The sequence below is a fragment of the Phyllostomus hastatus genome, unplaced genomic scaffold (genome assembly GCF_019186645.2).
Source record: "Phyllostomus hastatus isolate PE091 unplaced genomic scaffold, TTU_PhHast_1.1 phas_scaffold_216, whole genome shotgun sequence".
Taxonomy (NCBI): domain Eukaryota; kingdom Metazoa; phylum Chordata; class Mammalia; order Chiroptera; family Phyllostomidae; genus Phyllostomus; species Phyllostomus hastatus.
In genome coordinates this window covers 21,964,321-21,983,508 of record NW_025334018.1, presented here as the reverse complement: position 1 = coordinate 21,983,508, position 19,188 = coordinate 21,964,321, and the positions used below count along the sequence as shown (strand labels likewise).

The 19,188-nt window shown below is 55.6% G+C and overlaps 1 protein-coding gene across 3 annotated transcripts in view; it reads right to left on the bottom strand.

The window, feature by feature from the left end:
* The window catches only part of DPYD (dihydropyrimidine dehydrogenase), a 461,487-nt gene that overhangs the window by 220,801 nt on the left and 221,498 nt on the right, over positions 1-19,188 (bottom strand). For all 3 annotated transcript variants that reach the window (XM_045816671.1, XM_045816673.1, XM_045816672.1), the window contains one exon: positions 9,861-10,071. In XM_045816671.1, coding sequence (XP_045672627.1) covers positions 9,861-10,071 — 211 coding nt within the window. The remainder of the gene's footprint in view (positions 1-9,860; positions 10,072-19,188) is intronic.

The following is a 19,188-nucleotide window of genomic DNA, read 5'->3' as shown; positions in this document are numbered from 1 at the left end:
GACGTTGCCATGAGCTGACTAAGGAACTCTTGCACTTCTTAAAAGATTCGGCACTAATACCATTAGCCACCTGACGGGCAGCTTTGATTTGCGAAATCAAAGCGCTATTCTGGGCTCAGGCCTTTCCATCGCACATTGTGTTCCTTTATGTCCCTAGACGTTCGCACATCCGCGTGCTGACTCGCAAACACGTGTGCTTTCTCCTCCACGCGGGAAGCCTTTGGCCTGAATGTGAGCAGCCTGAGCTGTGTTGTCATCGGTGATACCCAGCTAGTCCCACTCGTAACCAAACGGATGTCCGACACTGTTCCAAAACAGGAAAGGACTGTTCCTCCACTGAAAAGAGTCTCAGCCCCTTTTGAACGTTTCCCGCTGAGCGTCCCCCCCCCCGCCCCTGCTCCTTCCGGAGGCCCCGCATCGCACGTGCCCTGGCCTGACGGAAGGGGTGGACGGGAGGGACGCGGAGAGGTCAAAGACACCGCTGGCCGTGCGGGTGGGTGCTTGACGTATGATGGTGGAGCTCACATCCATCGAAATGGAAACCATTCGCTTCCATTTACAGTCTAACACTCATCACCCCCGGGAAAGGACCCTCAAAAACCAGAGCAGAAACAGCTGATGTGGGCGGAGGCGATGCTGCAGCAGGCCGGGAGCGCCATCTCTCGGGGCATCGGCAGCCGACGCCAAGGTGACCGCGGGTTACCGCCTGGGAACCACGTGGTCGGGGCCACACGGCGTGGGCCCCCTGAGGCACAGCGGGCGCTCTGGACGTGCGTGTGCGGAGTGAGGAGGGTGGACAGGCGGGCGGGCGGGGGGGTGAGTCTGTGGATTTGTTACTAAAACTTTGTTGAAGCTGATAGTGTGGGTCCAAACGGTACCCTTCATGATGTCAGTGATTCTTCTGAAATGTCAGTTATTTCTATTACTCAACCGTATTTTTAAAGTTCTGAAGTGTTCACCATAGCCATCCAATCAAGGATTCAGGAAAAAACAAACATGTTTTATTGCTAATTTGTGGGAAAGGCAACCAGTGGTTTAGGTACGATTTACGGAAGGTTCCCACCTGCCTCCTCGTAGGGACTGCCCTGCCCGGCTCCTCCGGTTGTCGCCCCCGAGGCAGCTCCCCAGGAGCACAGGGTGCAGGGGTTGTCCTGCTCCAGGCAGCCCCCAGGGAGCACAGGGTGCAGGGGTTGTCCTGCCCCAGGCAGCCCCCAGGGAGCACAGGGCACGCAGGCCAGGAAGCTCCCTGCTCTCCCCTCACGGAGCCCAAGCCCGGGAGGAGGGTGAAGACTCTCCTTACATTTGCACAACAAGTCCCTGCCTGCTGCTTCCTCTGCAGCGGTGAAGGAGTGTCAACAGAAGCCTTGTACTCTTTCTTTCTTGTCCATAACCGCCTGGGGTGGGGGAGGGGTGTTCGGCCAGGATCCGGGGTTTTCCTGAGCCGGCACCTTGGACCCTTCTGCACACACACGTCCGGGAGCTCCGTGGCCGGACAGGAACGGGATGAGAGAAAGCCGCCCGGGACGTGCTCGCTCACGGCCCACATCGCCCTGCAGACCGGAGGGAAGCGTGTTAAACGCACGGTGCCTGGAGCTTTCCGTCTTCAAAAAAGAAAGAAAACGTCCTCCGTTCACACCAAACATGGGAGATTTATGTTCATTTCCTGCTTTAATTACTAGCATGTTCCAATGAGTTTATTTAAAAAAACAAAGGCACTCTGAGGTAGCTTTAAAGCAAGAAGTGGTTTTGAAATGGAGACTTTCCGTCAATTTAATGCGATGCATGCAGTGATTTTTTTATATAAGCTTAATTGCACGGTGACATGCAAGTTCTTCAATAAGCCACAGCCGAACACTGCAGGGGCCGTCCCTCAGGGACGCGTCACCGGGAGACGCCGGCTGCCAAGGTCAATTAGGCTGACGGCGCTGCGCTGTCAGGCCTGCGGAAGGGAAGCCCACACGCGTGTGACAAGTGTATTTCTCGGTATTTATGAAAGGATGTCAAGGACGTGCCATCTCGGAGCATAAATATAAATTAATCCTCCGTAAACAATACCACGGACGGCGTAATGAAGAAGGATGGCACCCCTTCTGCGGAGAGTCTGCGATGTTACAAAACGGGGGGGGGATGAAAAACTCAACATTTATAACAAAGTGAGGTCCTGACAACGCAGATGGAGTCCCCTACGTGCTTGCTGCTCAAGTTCACACAACCTGTCAGCCACCAGGACAACGCACAGAAACAGAGACAGAAACGCAAGGTGCGACAGCAGTCCGGGAAATCAAGGCCGAAAGCAACTTCTTGGCCCAAACCCGAACTCTCAGTGCGGGCCGGGCCTCAGGGGCCGGGTGAGGCCAGGAACCGGGGGGAAGGGGAGGACGGAACCAGACCACACCCCCACCCAGGAGTCCTCGAAGCCGCGGTGGGCTCCGTCTTCCCGAGTCCTTCCGCAGCCAGGTTTTTGAGGCAGTGTGCTGTCCACTCCCAAACACGGCGGTGTCCCGGGGAAGATGCATCGTTTTCTTTCGTAAACAACCCCCCAAATCGGCCTTGACCCGGCACCTCCCTCTGCCTCCAGGACCTCCAATACCCCCCCTCCCCCCTGACTCTCCTGAGAACACGGCCTTGCTCCTGGGCGCCTGCCCTGGCTGGTTCTGACGCGGCGCTCCTCCTCACAGCCACGGTCACCTCGCTCTCCACCCACTTTCCCGGAGCGATTTACACGGAGCGCCTGCCGCTTTCACCACGTGATCACTCCTTCCAGCATGCCCCTCTAGGGAAGACAGGGTCTCCGGAGCCCCACATTCTGTGGCCTCGGCCCCCTGCCTCTCCCCTCCTGTCTTGTCCCATGGTGGAACCCTCCCTCCGGTCTCCTTTTCTGATTTGCAGCGCGGCCCTGCCCCCGGGCTCCCCGGCGACCCGCACGCGTCTCTCTGGGGCTCCGATTCACCCACAGGGAACTCTGGTTACTCCTCACATCTCGTTTACATCCTCCGCACCCAATGAAGAACGTTAAGGAACGCCACCCACCTTTACTGAGCCCTTCGAGAGGCAGGCGGGGGTGGCGCTGGGGATTCCCACGTCCTGCCTCATTTAGACCAGGAAGCAACGCTGTAACACAGACGTGATCGCCCTCAACGTGGCCCATGGGCGGCAGAGCCAGCGGGTGAAGCCAGTTATTTCTGGCTCCAAGGTCCTGCTCACCGCTGACCCGTGGCATGGGGCGGCAGAAAGCTAAGGAGCTGCCCAAACAGTTCCCAGAAGCTTCCCTAGTGTGGACCAGAGGAGAAACAGGTGCGGATGAGACGGGCAGCCAAGAAGCCTAGCCTGGACCAGCTTTACAGGTGAGCCTTCAGGTCACCTCTTCCACTTCCTTCCCCTCCCCCTTTAAGGTGCGTTAACTGCAACCACTTCCTGTTAAAGCAGCAACTGTCCCCTGAGGTCCCCTTGAGCTCTGGGAGCACACCGGAGTCGGCACCTCCCCTGCAGCCAGCACGACGCACAGAACGTGACAGGGCTCCGAACGCACACTTGGGCTGAAAAGAGCAGCGCGCTGTCCCAGCATTGAGTGCCCATAGTATCCTGTCCTGATGCATCGTTTTCCTTGTGGGTCTTCTTCTTCTTTCCACAATTAAGAGTCAGCTCATGGTGGTGAGGGAATACAAATAAATTCCACTTTTTAATTTTTTAAAGCTTCTTAAATGAAGCTTCCACGGTGGCAAACCTTCTGACTAGGGGAGAACACGCACTTTTCTCCCGTGTGATTTAACTGCGTGACCCCCCGCTGCTCCAGCCGGATGGCGTTCGGTCCGGGTGAGCCGGTGGGACCCGGGCAGTGTGAGAACGCCAGCTTCACTCTTCCTCTGGACGCTCGGGACGCGCCGGGGCTCTCGACGTCAAACACGGGAGAGGCACGTGGGTGGCCGCCCGTGGCCGCCGCTTCTGCTCCCCCGGGGAGTCTCGTGCTCATTTCCTGAACTGACCAGCTAATCAATTTGGAATTAACACCGTCCAAGCACTTCACCTTGATTTGCTTACTTCTCTGCAATCATTCCCTCTATTTAGAACCCTGGACTCCTTGAAGATTGATTTCATGTTATCTGCAAGAGACCTCCTCCAGGAGGCCCGTGCCCTTGAAGGAAGCGCATGGAGATTGTTTTCAAACTCTCTGTTGGGTTCCCAAATGCTGCACTTTGATTTGCTTATTTATATTCAGTGATACCATCTACTTAAGGCTACAAACTCCTTGAAGGAATAGATCATCCTTTAATCTGATTTGGACCATAATCATCATGATTCCATGCACATTTGGGTGCTTAATACTTCTTGATAATTGGGAGGCAGTGAAAAAGCAGAAAGGCTACTGAAATACTTTATGTCCACTTCTCCGTGAAAGAACTTTCTAGCATGCTGACTGAGATCAGGAAGTGATAGAAATAATTACAGAAAGGGGTTCAGAAAAATGTTTAGTAGAAGTTCCCCATTGGCTGCATTTAAAGCCTGAATAAAAAGCAGGAGTAAATTACACGACTTGCAAAAACAATATTATTAAAATATAAGCGACTACTGAAACATATTTTAATTAACAAAATAAATCACATGGAAAGGACTCCCTAAATAGAGCTTCAGACGTCGGTCTGTGCGCGCCCGGCTCTGCCATGACTAATTACGGATCCATGTAATGTGTGTTCAATTTGGGCTTATTTAAATAGCAGAGATGCTCATTAGCTGCAGTATATCTGTGAAGCTTCAGTAAACAGTTTAATGGTTTTTATGTTTAACCAATTTCATAAGTTCCTGTAATTTTAGCTTTAGCAGCTCATTAATGTTATTTTTTGATATCCATCTTACGACTCTTTTTTTCCCCCGTGCCGATCGGCTGCAGGCACACTTCAATGCGAACTTGGAACGCACGGCAGAATGCCTTATAAACAACTTTTGTGATAAGCAAACGCGCAGTTCAGGAACGGAGCTCCTGTACCCAGAGCGCTGGCCGTGCCACCCCACGGGCACGGGGCACGCTGGGGCTGGCACGGCGGGGGGCCGCGGGGGCAGAAGGACAACACGGCTCCCATCCGTCCGGGCCTGCACGGGCGCAGGGCTGGTTCCGGACCTGCCACGCACGGATCAGTTCTTTCCAGCCTCACGGAAGAGGTGTCGTTTCATCTCACAGCACAGGGAAACTGAGTCCAAGGCAAGCGACCCAGGCCGCACATGCTCTCAGGGCGTGAACGCAACTGCCCATCAGCGGCAGATGAAACAACCGGAAAGCCCGGGGTCCTGCAGGGCACCCAGGAACATGCGCCTAGCCCTCCAGAGAGGACCCTGCGCTCCAAGGTGAGATCCGGGGACAAGGACTCACGGATCTCCCGAGGGAAGGGCAGAGGTCTGGCACACGCAGCGTCGACGGTGTGTCGGTCTGTCGTTGACAGTGCCGGCGAGCACGGCCTGCACTGATGCCAGAGAGGCATTGCCAGGCTTTTCTTGAGAAGGAAGATCTCTCTGAGCCACACCACGCGAGAGGAGTCCACTCAGCGTCGACTACGTGTAAGAGCCACGTAAGGCAGGCGACGGGATGTGGTGAGCTGCTGGAGGTCAAAGGGCAGTGAGAAGGGGAGAAGGCAACGAGGGGCCGGCAGGTGTGGTCTCTGAGGTCCCTCCCAGCCCCCCGGACCTGCGAGGCAGACAGGCCCAGACGGGCCACTGTGGCGCATCCAGTGGGTCGCAGCGACTGTGACCGTGGGCGTCAGTTTTCAATGCTGTCTCAGCCCTCTCGGTCCCATTAATCATCACAGAGCCTGATGCCTTTGTCGTCACTCAGAAAGCGCTCCTGTCTGGCAGTAAAGGGCAGTGTTGGCTCGTCTGTTCTTTGAACTTTTCTGCAAATATTTGTTCATAAAAAATTCACACAACAGTGAAACATGGACCAATTGTGACAGTGTCTGAACTTGGCCCTCCATTTCTTCCACCTCGTTTAATTCAGTTATCTGAGGGCAGGGGAAATGGTCACATGGTCCCCTCCTCGAGTCCAAACTAATGGAAAAGACAGGCATGCTTTGCAACTGGCAGTTTGGTACCAAGAGAAGGAGGAATAAAATAAGCTGGCCGTCTCTTAAACCTGCCATCCTCCAGAGAGAGAGGGAGAGAGAGAGAGTTAGTTCAAATGTTGGTGGTAAGCAGGAGACTTCCTATGCTACAAAATACATGTTTTTAAAATAAATACAGGCGTTCGCACTTCCAGGGAACGGCAACGTTTGTGGAGTGGACAGGCCTAGCAGAGGGGTCGCCGCACAGTGTACTGACCACTTCCCATCAGCCTGGAGCGACGAGAGTCCCGCCTGAACCTGCCCTGGAGTCTCGCGTGTTCAGAGGGGGTGCACGAGAGCTTTTCGGAGGAGGAGCCGCTCAGAGCTTCCCGCCGGGAAGACGCTGAACGAGACCCCGGCTTTCCCGTCCTGGTCACATCGGATGCCGGGCACCACGCTGTCTGCAGGACTTGGGGCGCCGGCTGACGGAGGAGGGTGCGGTCCGACCACGGTCGCCATGAGCGCACCCACACACCATGCACCGGAGTGGGGGCGTGCGGCCTTTCGCTCCTACTTCCCGCTCACGGCTCCGGTCCGCAAGAAGAGATGGGAACAAAGTACAACTGGGAAAAATAATGGTGATCGCTTATAATTATTCTTAGCTTCAGTGGCAGTGAAATCATTAGCAACTTTAACCCAAGGATTAAATGTGTTTTATGAATTTCATATATACATGTATCTTATCTATAAGGTGTGGTGGCACATACATTGTCATGGTAGGAAATGTATATAACGCTGGGAGGGGCCTGTATCCTACGCAGCACAGGGTAAATAACATCGGTGAATTTACTGCAGGGAGAGCCGGAGACAGAAGTCTGAGTCTGGGGTTCCACTTTGGTCTTCGGGACTACGGCGGCATTGGCAATGGTGACAGGAAGGAGAAGGGCCCTCCTCGGGCCACCTGAGGGTTCATCCTCCCTGCTCTGTGGGTCTCCCCTAAATGCCCCCCCCCCAGTGGTGCAACAGCCGTGTGAGTGAAGGTCTGCCTCCCAGCCCCGGAGCGAGCTCTGGGCGAGCATGGCACGTCTCCGCTCTGCTCCAGCCTCCTGGACACGGCGTGGCCCCGGCACAACGCGGTAAATGTTTCTCACGGCACCAGCCGTAGACAGGGCGGGCTGTCTCCTGAGACTTGGAACCGTCCCAGCCCCCGCCTGGCTCACAGAAGCTGTTCGAGAAACATCTCCTCCGGGAATGAATGCACGAATGAGACAGTCAGTGCGGTGAGGGGATGAAGGGATTCAGACGAGAAAGCGGGCAACCCTGAACTCCGGGGAGTGCCGGGAAGCACTCACTGCACGAGAGGGCGAAAAGCAGTCAGTGGCACGCCCGGAGACAAGAAAAGGCCAGGAAACGGAGGCGCACGCACCACCCGTCTGTGCAGACGGCTCTCCAGAGCGCGGGGCCTCAGGGTCCCGCAGCAGCAGCACCCCTCCCCCCAACCGGGAGGCTGGGAGAGAAGGCAGCGCCCCGCCCTCTCGCCTCCTTTACCCACGGAGGACAAGGCCCGGGCGCAGGGAGGGTGAGGGGCTTGGAGGAGTGCGCCTAGAACAGAAAGAAACATTCAACATGGTCCGGTGCAGGGAGCACGGTGGGGACTGAAGAGACGTCACCGAGGCTGCCGGGCAGGTCACCGGAGCCGGCGCCGTGCGGAAGGGGCAGACAGCGCGGGACGGGCAGGGTGGCGTTCCGAGAGGTTTGACAGACACAGAAACGAAGCCACAGAGCGCTGCCTGTGACTGCCACCGAGGCATCCGCCGGGAGTCCCCCCACACAGCATCCGGGCGGGGCAGGTCTGGGGCCGACGAGGGACCGTGGCATGAGCGCCCTCCCCTTGTTCCCGAAAGGACGGCGCGGCCCCTTGTCACCGGACTACCCTGCACCTGCTGTGTGTGTGCGTGTGCACGTCCGAGTCTCCTGGCTTTGCGATCACTACTGGGAGACTCTCCGTGCCACTGGAGTGAACCCCAGTTCCCGCCACCCCTTGCGTGCAAAAACCAGCGTGGACACATTTAGCAGGGGGCAGAGGCCAGAACGCAATTTCTCCTTCCCGCCGCCCCAACTCCCGCTCGCTTGGGGGGCGGCTCTGCCGGGCCCTGGACAAGCAGGCGACTCTGTGTAAGAACCGTGTTTCCCAGGCAGCTTGTTATTCAAGCCAGGCAGAGAGGGGATAACGAAGAGTAAAAAGGAAAACAGAAAGAGGCCTAGTTCCTGGACATCTCCAAATCTCGGGTGTGGGTGGGTTGGTGCTACGCGGTCGAACCTGGGAGGAGGCACGCAGAGCGGAGGGCCGGGGTGAAACAAACACGTTTGCATTCTGGGGTCACTTTGTCAAATAGAAAGGAGGAGGTCGCATTTTCTTCCACTTCGCATTTTAAACACCAAGTTAAATCTTTCACTTTTACATATGTGTGAGCGCGGGCGCACACACACACACACACACACGCTTAGCAAAATCACACCCGTGGTGGTAAAAGCTGTTTTTTATGGTTTTCTGAGTCACGTTTACTTAGGTTTGCTTGGGAAAAGATACATTTTTCTTAGTATTAGAGCTATCCGCTGTGGAACATCAGCGTTGGTGGGTACGCGGGATTACCGTTTGGGAGGGGACCCGGCGGGATTACCGTTTGGGAGGGGGCCCGGCAACGCAAGTGCTAGTTGAACACGACTCGACTCTCACTCCGTGCCTGGTGATGCGCGGGGCAGGAAGAACTGTGCGATTGTTTGTGTAACAGAATGCAGTTTACACACGGCTGTCTTTTCCTTTCCGGACCCAGTTAATGAGTCAACAAACCGCACTGTGACTGCGTCTCCTTGTCACGGAGACATCTAGAGGGAAAGTGACAAACTCAGGCCATCATCCAGCTATTTGAAAACATTTATCTCGACGACATTAAGCATCTGGAGGTTCCCAGACACCGAGGGGCCTGATGCCTGGCAGATGCGGGGCCCTGAGGCCTGGTCGCACGTTTCACTCGTCGGTTCCACGCCTCGGCACGCCTGCCCCCCTTCCCGCCTCAGACACAGAGGGCACCGTCCCTGTGGCTGGGGCAGGGGGTCACGGCCAGCCAGCATCCGAGTTAGACTTGTTGTTGTGATCGTTATTAATGAATCTCTGACTGAGAGAAACATCTTTCTTTTATTTTCCTTTCCATAAATAAAACAGTCAACTGTCATTTCAACCGTGTGTGCCAGAAGGTCAAGGGTTTGCAAAATGCAGGCCTCTGGGTATCTACGCTCCCGTCGCCAGGGGGCCCAGACCGCCGTGCGCCACAACAAGACCCAGAATGCTCTTCACCGATCAACTCAGCGTCCAGTGGCAATGCTGCACAACACACTGCCTTTTCTTGTCATCATGTTTAAAGTCTTTTTTTCTACCTCAGCACACTGATTCACACTGTCCAGAGTTCACACTTCCCAATTTTATGTTTCTAGCGGTGGCTGGGCATGAAGAGAGTGCTAGCCATAAATGCTCTTCTTGCCTATTCGTTGGCCCCTAGAATTGGTCTAAACCCCTGGAGACTGGCTGTGAAGACCTCCCCGTCCCACTTCCTGACTCTGGGTCTCCTGGAAGAAAAAGCCGGCCTTCTTGGAGAAACAAGGCACACTTTAAAAAGAATCCTGTATCATGGCATTAAATACCACTTCTAAAGCTCTTAAATCAAGACGGCTTGCAGGCCCCACCAGAAGAAGGACGTAAACACGTAAGTAAAAACCCCCGAAAGCTGGCTGAAATAGCACACGGTCGGCGGCCCAGCCCCGCGGCCCACACGCTACCTGCGGGGTCGCCCAGGACCGAGCCGAAGGCGCTGACCACCACGTCCGCCTTCAGCCGGACCCTCTGCTCCTCGTCCTCGCTCCAGTTCCCGGCCTCGTCCTGCTCCGTCCGGACAAACTGCATGGCCACGATTTTCCCGCCTTTGACCACCACCTTCCGCGGGGACAGGAAAGGCAGAAATTCACACTTCTCTTCCTTAGCGAGCTCCATCTGCAAGAAAACAGAGCAGATCAAACAACTCGAAGGGGTCTGATGATGGTTTTTCACGCAAACTCTACAGTCTGAGGCGCAGGACGCCTACATCAACATAAACGGTTTTCTGTCGCCGAGATTCCATTACGCGCTGTCTGCTTTTTGTGAGTCACGGACTCGGAGGGGTCCTGAGCTGGAGGCGTCCTGTGGGAGCTTCCAGGACTGGGCACCACGCACCGCAAAACCCTACGGCCGGTGTGTGTGAGGCCTCCGACCAGAGTCACCTGGTCTCCTCGCTGTCACGTCTGCAGGTGACTTTCTCCGTCTGATCGTGCCACGTGTGAAAACAAAACCTCCCGGTCGCTCCCAGGGCGCGCCTCTCTCCGCGGGAAAAGGCCAGTACAGTGGGCGGGCCGGGCTGTGCGGTCCGTGTGCAGAACGGTCGGTCGGACGAACTCTGTGCACCTCAGAAATAACATCTATTCTTACGTTTGCAAAAAAATACACATGAGCACTTTAGGAAAGAGAAAAAAGGCACGCCCCCCCTGAAAAAGTCTGCCTTCCACGTCGGTCACAACCCTCGCTCCGCCAGGAAGTGGGTGCCCTGGTTTCTGTCCGCGTGCCCACGATGGGGGTTCGTCAGCACAGGACGTGGACATTTGCTTATTTTCCTGCTCGCTCTCTCTGGGAACTCAGACCTCTGTCAGTGCGGCCGTTAGCCAGTGTGCTGAGAATTCCTCATTTTTGAGCGTGGGAAAGTGCCCCCTGCAGCGTGAGGGGGCCGGGTCTCCTTCCACCTTGCCCTGTGGCCCTGGGGAGAGGCTCAGCAGGCCAGAGAGGTGACGCAAGGGAGGCCGTGTGTGCAGGTCTTCCAACCAGGAGTGACCCGGCTGCATCAGGATGGAAGACTGGGCTTTAGTGTCACTCGTTCGAGGCTGTCATCATGCGGGCACCGGCCTCGCAGCACCCACCCCCCAGTGGTGGCACCCAGCTCTGCGGTGTGTGTCACCGGGACAGCTCGCTAAGCAGCCTGCGTGGCCCAGCCCGGAGCTTCTGGCCATGGGGTGGGGCGAGACCTGCAGATGCACCTCTCTAACACATTTTTAATGATGCTCTGCGGGTGGCCCAGAGGTGACATCTGTGAACCACTGTCTCAATCAGACTGCAGCCGACTGACGCGAGCCTGGCTGGTCTGTGTTGCACATTCTCAGTGAGAGTGGCATCACCCACAAGGGGTCAACAACAGATTCTCGGGGAAGAAAAAGGTGCAATGGTTGGTTTACCTGCCAGTCCCCCCGAGAGAGTCACAGGATATACACAGATGACTAGTGCATCGGTGGCATTAAAATTACAGGGACGGGAGAGGCAGTAAGTAAGGGAGAAAGTTCTAAAAGACTCCCTAAGGATGTGATAATAGAAAATATTGAGTAACACTAGCCATCACTTTATATTAGCATGAAGCCGTTCAGTCTATGCGTGGTTTACAATATTTAAAAGATACTGGTCTTAGCGGATTAAAAATTGGACTGCACACGTGATTATTATACAACATTTCCCTTTTGCTACAGAAGCGAAGGTCGCGTGACCTCAGCGAGAACAGACACGCAGGACGCCGTGGGCGGAGAGCAGGAGGCCGCGGCTCGCAGGCTGTGCGCGGCGCAGACAGGGAACTGGGCAAGTGAAGGTGAGTCAGGTCTGAAAGGCTCCTGCTGCCTGTTCCGGACAGTCACTAAAGCCCTCTGGCCTTCAGGGTCCCTGTACGGAAAACGGGGGTGACAATTCCTAATGAAGGGGCGCGTGGTGTTGTTCTAGGCGGTTCAGGCACGTGACACAGCACTGAGCCTGTTGAAGGCGCAAAGCAGTGCCGTTAGCTTGTGACCGCAGCTCTCCGAATCCCTCCCACCGCTCCTGCCTCAACCGGTCAGACCCTCGGTGGTGGGCGGGACTAGGGTTCCTACAGAAAGGTGGTCGCATGGTAGAGGGTGGGAAGAAAAACCAGCACAACAGGAATGACCACAGATGAGTCCTGGCCCCCTCTCTAATTTCTGGAGGGCAAACTTCCTTGAATAATTCGAGTTATAAAATACGTGTGACTCCAGGACACAAGACAGCTCCCTGTGACAGTTCTGTCACGTTACATAACATAGCACTTCACGGCTCATCAACATGAACCAGTTTATTTTGCTGCAAAAATGTCAAGTCATGCCGAACATTCACTACCGGCAACACCAGACTCGACTGACTGGCAGTGCTGGACGTCTGTGGTCGGACTGAACAGCACGTGGCTCGTGTGCAGCACACGCAGAAGGCCGGGACGCAGCCCACACCGGGCCGTACACATCGGGGCCCCGTCTCGGGCTCACTCAGGTGGCGTTTGTCCCACTGTGCTTCTGTGAATTACCACTCAGATTCCATGACTCGTTATTACCTGCGGATGATCTCATGCTTTCTGTATGGAGCATTGAGTTTTGAAACAAAAATTGGACATGCTAAACAAATCAAAACCTTTAAAAATATAAAAGAAAGATTACCAATGATCTGATGTGTGAAAACGCATTAATAACATCCTTATCACGGCCAAAAACATAGAAACGGTCACGAACGTGAAGAAACTGTATCTCAGCACCTCCTCAGGTCCCGTCAGACCTGTCCCACGCGCCAGGGCTCACTGCGCAGAGTTCGCGCCCGCGCCCACTGTCCGCGCCCACGCCCACTGTCCGCGCCCACGCCCACTGTCCGCGCCCGCGCCCACTGTCCGTGCCGCGCAGAGCTGGGCGCTGCGTGTGCTGGCCCCACTGAGGTGATGCCGAATGTCTGCCTTTGAAGTGTGAGGGATGTTCTTTGCTCTCTCAGCATGCTGGGTGAGACTGCTGGGCAGCAGACATAAATCACCACTTCTTGCTGCTTTGCTTTAAGTAGCTAGACTTTCCATTATACATGCGAGAAGGAAAATTTTTTAAAGCTAGGAAGTTCTAATTTGAACATATCTACTTATTTGGGAAGTATCAATAAGCTATCGAAGAACTGAGATAATAAGATTTATCTTAGAAAATAGAGAAATATTAGGAAACTAAAATACAAGGTAACCGAAGTCATACGCCAAGTAAGAGATCTTTTCAGTTATTTGTGGACAACAGAAGAATTTAGTTTCACTATTGAAACTAAAGAAATATACCTAAGAAGATAATAATAATAATACTTACACAGTAGAGATTCTTTTAAGTGCTTTATATGTACTTCATTTTAATCGTTACACAGAACATATGTTATGAAAACTACAGATTATTGTTTGAAGTGTTTAGCTTCAAACCGACTTCTCCTCTGCTGTGGCTCAAAAGGCTGGGAACACACTAGGTTCACAGATTTATCGCCCAGACTCAGGCATGCGGGTGCGCGCTGGCCTCAACCAGCTCCGTGGAGGAAAAAGCATCATTTCCTTCCTACGGAAGATGAACCGGGGCTCAGAGAAACCAAAGACGTCTTAAAGGATGACCGAGTTCAGCTGAGGTTCCGGTGTAGCCGGAACAAAGCCCACGCAGCATTCATGCTGCCCAATGACAGTGATTCTGGAATATTTGAAAGGAGGAGACTTTGTGTAGTTCCAGCTGTTGACTCTCAAAGCAAGGCTGACTGGATAGGAAAGCATCTAGTCGAAGGCAAACTGAAGGTCAAGTCTGCCGGATAAAAGTGCACTCCATGGGAACAGGAGGTTCAAGCTGCTCAGTCTAAGCAAGTTTAGAGGTCACAATAAGATCATGAAGTAGAAGAATCGAGTGATGGACTTAGGAACCCAATGTTGTAAATGAGTTAACGGAGACTCCCTGACTCCGGAGAAAGGATGAGTTGGAATGAAGAACACGACTCCCTAAGGTGGATCACAGAGACAGAGAGCACATGATCTGAAGATATAAAGGCAGAAAATTAAAATGGAATGTAAAAAGGTATTTTTAGACTGCAAACTCCTCCCCAAAACTTAGTTTAAGTTTGGGAAGACCATCTTATTTAACTTTCTAGCCCCAAGGTCTAGAAGTGACATCTAAATACTTGACACAGAGTGAGCATAAGCAGAGGGACGTCTGGACAGACACCCGCCGAATCAGAACACACTCCGGCCCACAGGCCTCGTGGGAGGATGTCACGCGGGTGCCAGCCCCGCCGGCGTCCATCGGAACGGCAGACACACGGAAAGGAGCCACGGAAGGGCATTCTCTTTACCAGGGTGAGTGGCCTGCAGGGAAACCGGGACACTGGAGTCAACCCAAGGACAGCCAACCAGCAGCACCTAGGGGGAGTCACTGGCTACCAAATACCCCTCCCGACTGGTGCAGGGAGCACCAGTGGCGCAGAAGATAGGCTCCCTGGCCAGGGGTCAAACCGCGTGCAGTGGGTCTCACTACTTCCCTGTGCCGTGCTGCGCAGCCACAGAGTCTGTGCTGTGCTGCTTCTCCCCAACCGCCGCCCGCCCCGGGTCATCACCCATCCGCATCTCCGAGTTGGGCCGTATGAGCCCTGGGGGCCGTGGCACAGGCATTCACATACTTTCTTGCTGGCACCTGTTCTGCGAGGTCAGCTGTGCATCAAACCAACAGACCTCTGGTCCTCACCTCCACCAACAACACCGCGAGGGAATAAGGGGAAAGCATCTAGCAGCTTCCACTTCTGAGGTTCAGTAAGTCAACGTGTCACTTTCTTTTCACACCATCAGAGGAAGTGGAAAAAAATCCTTCTTGCCTTTGACTTTTACCTCCACATTCACGGAAGCTCCTCGGTCTGTGCCGAGCGGAACAAAAATAGAGCGCTACCGCATGCGATAGCGATCATCATCGTAATGATTAACTTCGCGTAATGCGATGATTTGGTCTGATTAATATTACAGGCATGATACTGTGGAAATTACGAAACAACCTAATCTACTATAATTAAATGCATGATGTCTATTCACTTTTAGATTGCATATAGGCAAAATAAGCGCAGGGTATACACCGTAACGAGCAGAGCTCGAAGCCAGCACACGTTAGATTCGGATATGCCCGAGTCTGAGAAACAGCATGAGGCGGCAACCGTCTTCGTAAAGACTGCCCTCTGCTAGCGGACAGCCAACAGGTTATCACTTCTACGTAAACTGGACCTCCGACATGGTATTTCAAATCAAAATTGCTTAGTAGCTTAGTAGTGAATTCACAAATTCACTCAACATTTACTAAACACAAAAACTGGTGCTAGGAGCTCCGGCTAATAAAATCATTCCTGCTTTCAAGACTCTGTAGACGCGGACCCATCAGCAGGTCCACGCAACTCGGTGGCATCCACAGTGCACCCTGGGACACACCCCAGGGCATCCACACAGCAGCCGTGTGGCCAGGTAAGGGCAGCCTGGGAAAGGTACTGTGTGGGCTAATCTTGGAGGACGCACAGGAGGGAGTTCAGGCAAGGAACTCCTTTCTGGGACGTTCAGGTGTGGAGCAGGTTCTCTCTCCTTGGCGAGGAAGGCGTAGGTGGGTGAACACATTGATTTCGAGACATCAAGCCCCTTGTAGACCGTGGCTGGGAAGCTGAGATGTCAGCACCATCGGTATACGGGAGAGCCCTTCCCAGTGGACTGCTCCGGCAGACACACCTGTCAGTCTAGGGTTGCCATGGTTAACGAAGCTGGAAACAGGTTTATGGGCGTGGCTCTCTGGAGCGTCACACGCCTCACGCAGCTTCTGAGCACAAACTGGAGACGCTCCATCGCTAACACAGCTTCCTGGTGCGGAGTGACAGAGCTGCTGTGTGACTGGCAACCGCCCCTGACCTCGGGGTAGAGCCCGCCTGGCCGTGGCGAGAGGGGACCTGGAGAGCTGCGCGGCGGCCCTAGAGCTCGCCTGCACACTGGACGCTGTGTGTGTGCTAGTGGCTTGAGATGATTCTAGAAACTTGAGGATGATTCTATGTCTAACCCAGGTGAGTATGACTTCACCCTAACTTCCCGGTTATCTGGGTCACCGAGGCGATGCGGGGGAGGAACAACGGAGGCAGCGGGTTCTGCTCACCCACCCCGACTCCTCTTCCTCCTCCCAGTGTCACTGCTGAGCACTGCGGTGGACTCCCCCCCCGCCCCCGCCAGCACCAGGGAGCCCCTCACTGCCGTGTGCCCGGGGGCCACGTGTGTGTCTGTTTGCAGGTATCCCTCGGCCGCACACCACGGTGACGGGTCTCCGTCACTTTCCCTGAAGAACCCCAGATCCAGTGACAGGCAGGTGTCCGAGGTGGGAGGAGCCACTAGGAGTAAAATTAACTTTGCCAGCTTGGACAGATTACTGGCTACAAACAGCCCCAGGTTCGTATTCCTGATAATTACGGAGAAACTGAAAAGCATCTGTAGTGGTAGGAAAATGCGTGTTTAGCCAGCAAGATGCAGAGGAGGAAAAGATGAACGTGGCCCCAACATGGTCACCCGGCACCGAACACGACTGAGGGGGCAGCCGCCGAGAGGCCACACGCAGGGTCGTCCTGGGTGTGGTCCAGGAGGCGCGGGCCTCACGCGAAGACGCGTGTGCGCTATTTCAGAGCTGCCTTCACACATGCAGGTATTTCTGACTAGCAGACCAGACAATCTGCTCATGGCTGGTACTGCGAAAAGCAACTAAGCAGCGCTGGTGAGCAGGACGGCGGACCTTCTGAGCAGGACGCTGCAGGGGGGCAGGTACGCCCCGGCTGAACCAGCGGAGAGGGGAGGCCAGGGCCCGGGGAGCAGCACGGAAGCCTGTTCCAGTCACAGGGCACCGAAGGCCTATCTTGCTTTGCTGCTCCTGGGAGATCAAACACGTGGACAGCAGATTCCTACGAAACCCTGCACGTGCGTGGGACTGAGCTATTAAAGCAGTTCCGTCCCGCGTTCTTCTCAGGAATAATTCATAAGAGCTACAGAGTCCCTGTCTGCCCGCCCGCGCACAGACCCTGACCTCCACGCCCCCTCCCGGGGAATCCCGACCGCCTGGAGCTTTCCTGCGGCTCGGTCTGATCTGTCAGCGGCTTTTAATGCCCGCGTTCGGGAGGATTCCCTTACCCTGTGAAACTTAATCTCGCCTATTCAGGCTTGCAGAGAGAACGGGAGGGAATTATTAACAGATTTCCCCTCCTCTTCCCGGCGAGAGCCCCTGTATGACTGGCTGCCTCCTCGAGGACCCGAGAACCCCAGCGCAGGAGCGGGAGCCTGTGGGCGGCATCCTGCCCAGCCTGTGGGCGAGGCCACGAGGGAGCCGGGAGGACGTCTGGGGTCAGAACCACATCAGGATGCGGAGAGGCTCCCGCCGCACGCCACGCCCTCGGGTCAGACCTCCCTCCTGCAGCACGCAAGCATGCACGCAGCCCGGGGCTGCAGCCTCCGATGGGACAGCTGGGAGCCACACGGTCAGCAGACCCGCAGCCTCGGCAGCCTGATAAAAACGCACATTCTCAGGCCCGTGGATCAGAACCAGGGCCCGGCGAGCTGTGTCTCGAAACCCCCTTTACGGGGTTCTGCTGCGCAGGGAAGCGGAGGACCTCCGCACCGGGGAAAGGGGTGTGGCCGCCCCTGCTGGGCGGGTCTACGGGCCACCGGTGCCGCCCACACTTGTCAATCAAACCCCCTCGGATCCGAGGCGGGGTTCTCTGTTACGTCCCGCTGCGCGCAGGGTCCCAGACAACTCCAGGTCAGCTGTAACTGGCCTCCTTCGTAGTGGCCCCTGGGCGTCAGCCAAGGATGAGGACAGCGGACGCCTTCCGCACGTCCCTCTCCCCAAACCCACCCGATCGCGGCAGTTCCCAGTGTGTCCCGGGGCACAGTCCCCCGTCCCGCAGTGGACACGTGATCCTGCCCGCCCCCCGGTCCCCGAAGTGTCGGCACTGCCGGGTCACACTCTCGCAGCCCGCCTCCCCGCCAGCCGCACTGACACGCCTTTCCCGCCCCCAGACGGCCCAGAGCCCTGCTCAGTGCCGGCGGCGACTGCACTCGCCTTGGCCCCGGTGGCCAGTCTCCCGGATGTCTACCTCCTTCCACGCCGTCCCCTCCGGCCCACCAGTCCTCTCCTTAGGGGGGCACCGGGCCACTCTGCTGGAAGAGGCAAACCCTGTGCCCTCTTCCCCACCCCTCTGCCCGCACACATGCCCTCCTTGTGCTTTGTATTCATCAGCTTCTCATCGCAATCTGCGCCACGCTGCCACGTGACCTCACAGCAGCCGGCGCCATGGTGCCACGTGACAACTTATGTGTTGGGTTGTGGCGTGTCTCCCCTCACTAGGCACAAGCACCACGAGGGCGAGAATTCCCATCTGATGGCCGGTGCACGACACCTGGTGCGGGTGTTGGCTTGTGCAGTGGAAACGTCTCTGATGCTGGAGTAAGAAAAAGGTTTAAGATGCTCGGTGCACAGTGCATTTCCCCAGCACCTCTGTGCCGGCTGCGGCCAGAAGAGGAGCGAAGTCAGCTCAGCTCAGGCCTCCTTTCACCGCGGGCAGCTCGCCGAGCCCCGGCAAGGCCGTGCTCCCGCTCACAAGGTGCCCCGGGGAGACCGCACCAGTGGGCGCTCACACCTCCGGCGAAGACACTGCTGGCTCTGCGGCCACCGCCGCCGGGCTGCGGGGGGAAGCCGGAGAGGGGGACTGGCTGGGGCCGAGTCCAGCCCAGGAAGCTGACATCTGCAGCTCAGCCGCGGACCAGCGGGGGCTGACGTGTCGGTACAATGAGTCTCTACTGTGACTGTCCCACAAGTGGCAGGGTACCTGCCGACTACACTTAAACAGTTCTTGCCTAGGACAGAGGCTGCACACAGGTGCGGGCATTGTGAGCAAGCCAAATCCGTAACACCAATTTGGGTAAAAGGAGCGATTTGTCTTTCTACAGATACACCTGGTTCTTGCTCTCAGGACTCACATCCTTTGCAAGGCACTCCCTCTCTCCATGAGCGGGAGAGTCTGAGAAGTCAGTGGTACACGCACCGGCTCATGCCTCACCCGAGAGCGGCGCCCAGCTGCCGGGAAGAATGAAATGTTGTTAAGTCTGTCCTTTTCAGCAAGTTAGCCAATCATGCACTCTGAGTAATGGTCACGTTAGAGTTCTCTAAATAAGTAAGCGGTCATGTCTTTGCTGTGCGGTCTCGCCGCACGATGAGTCGG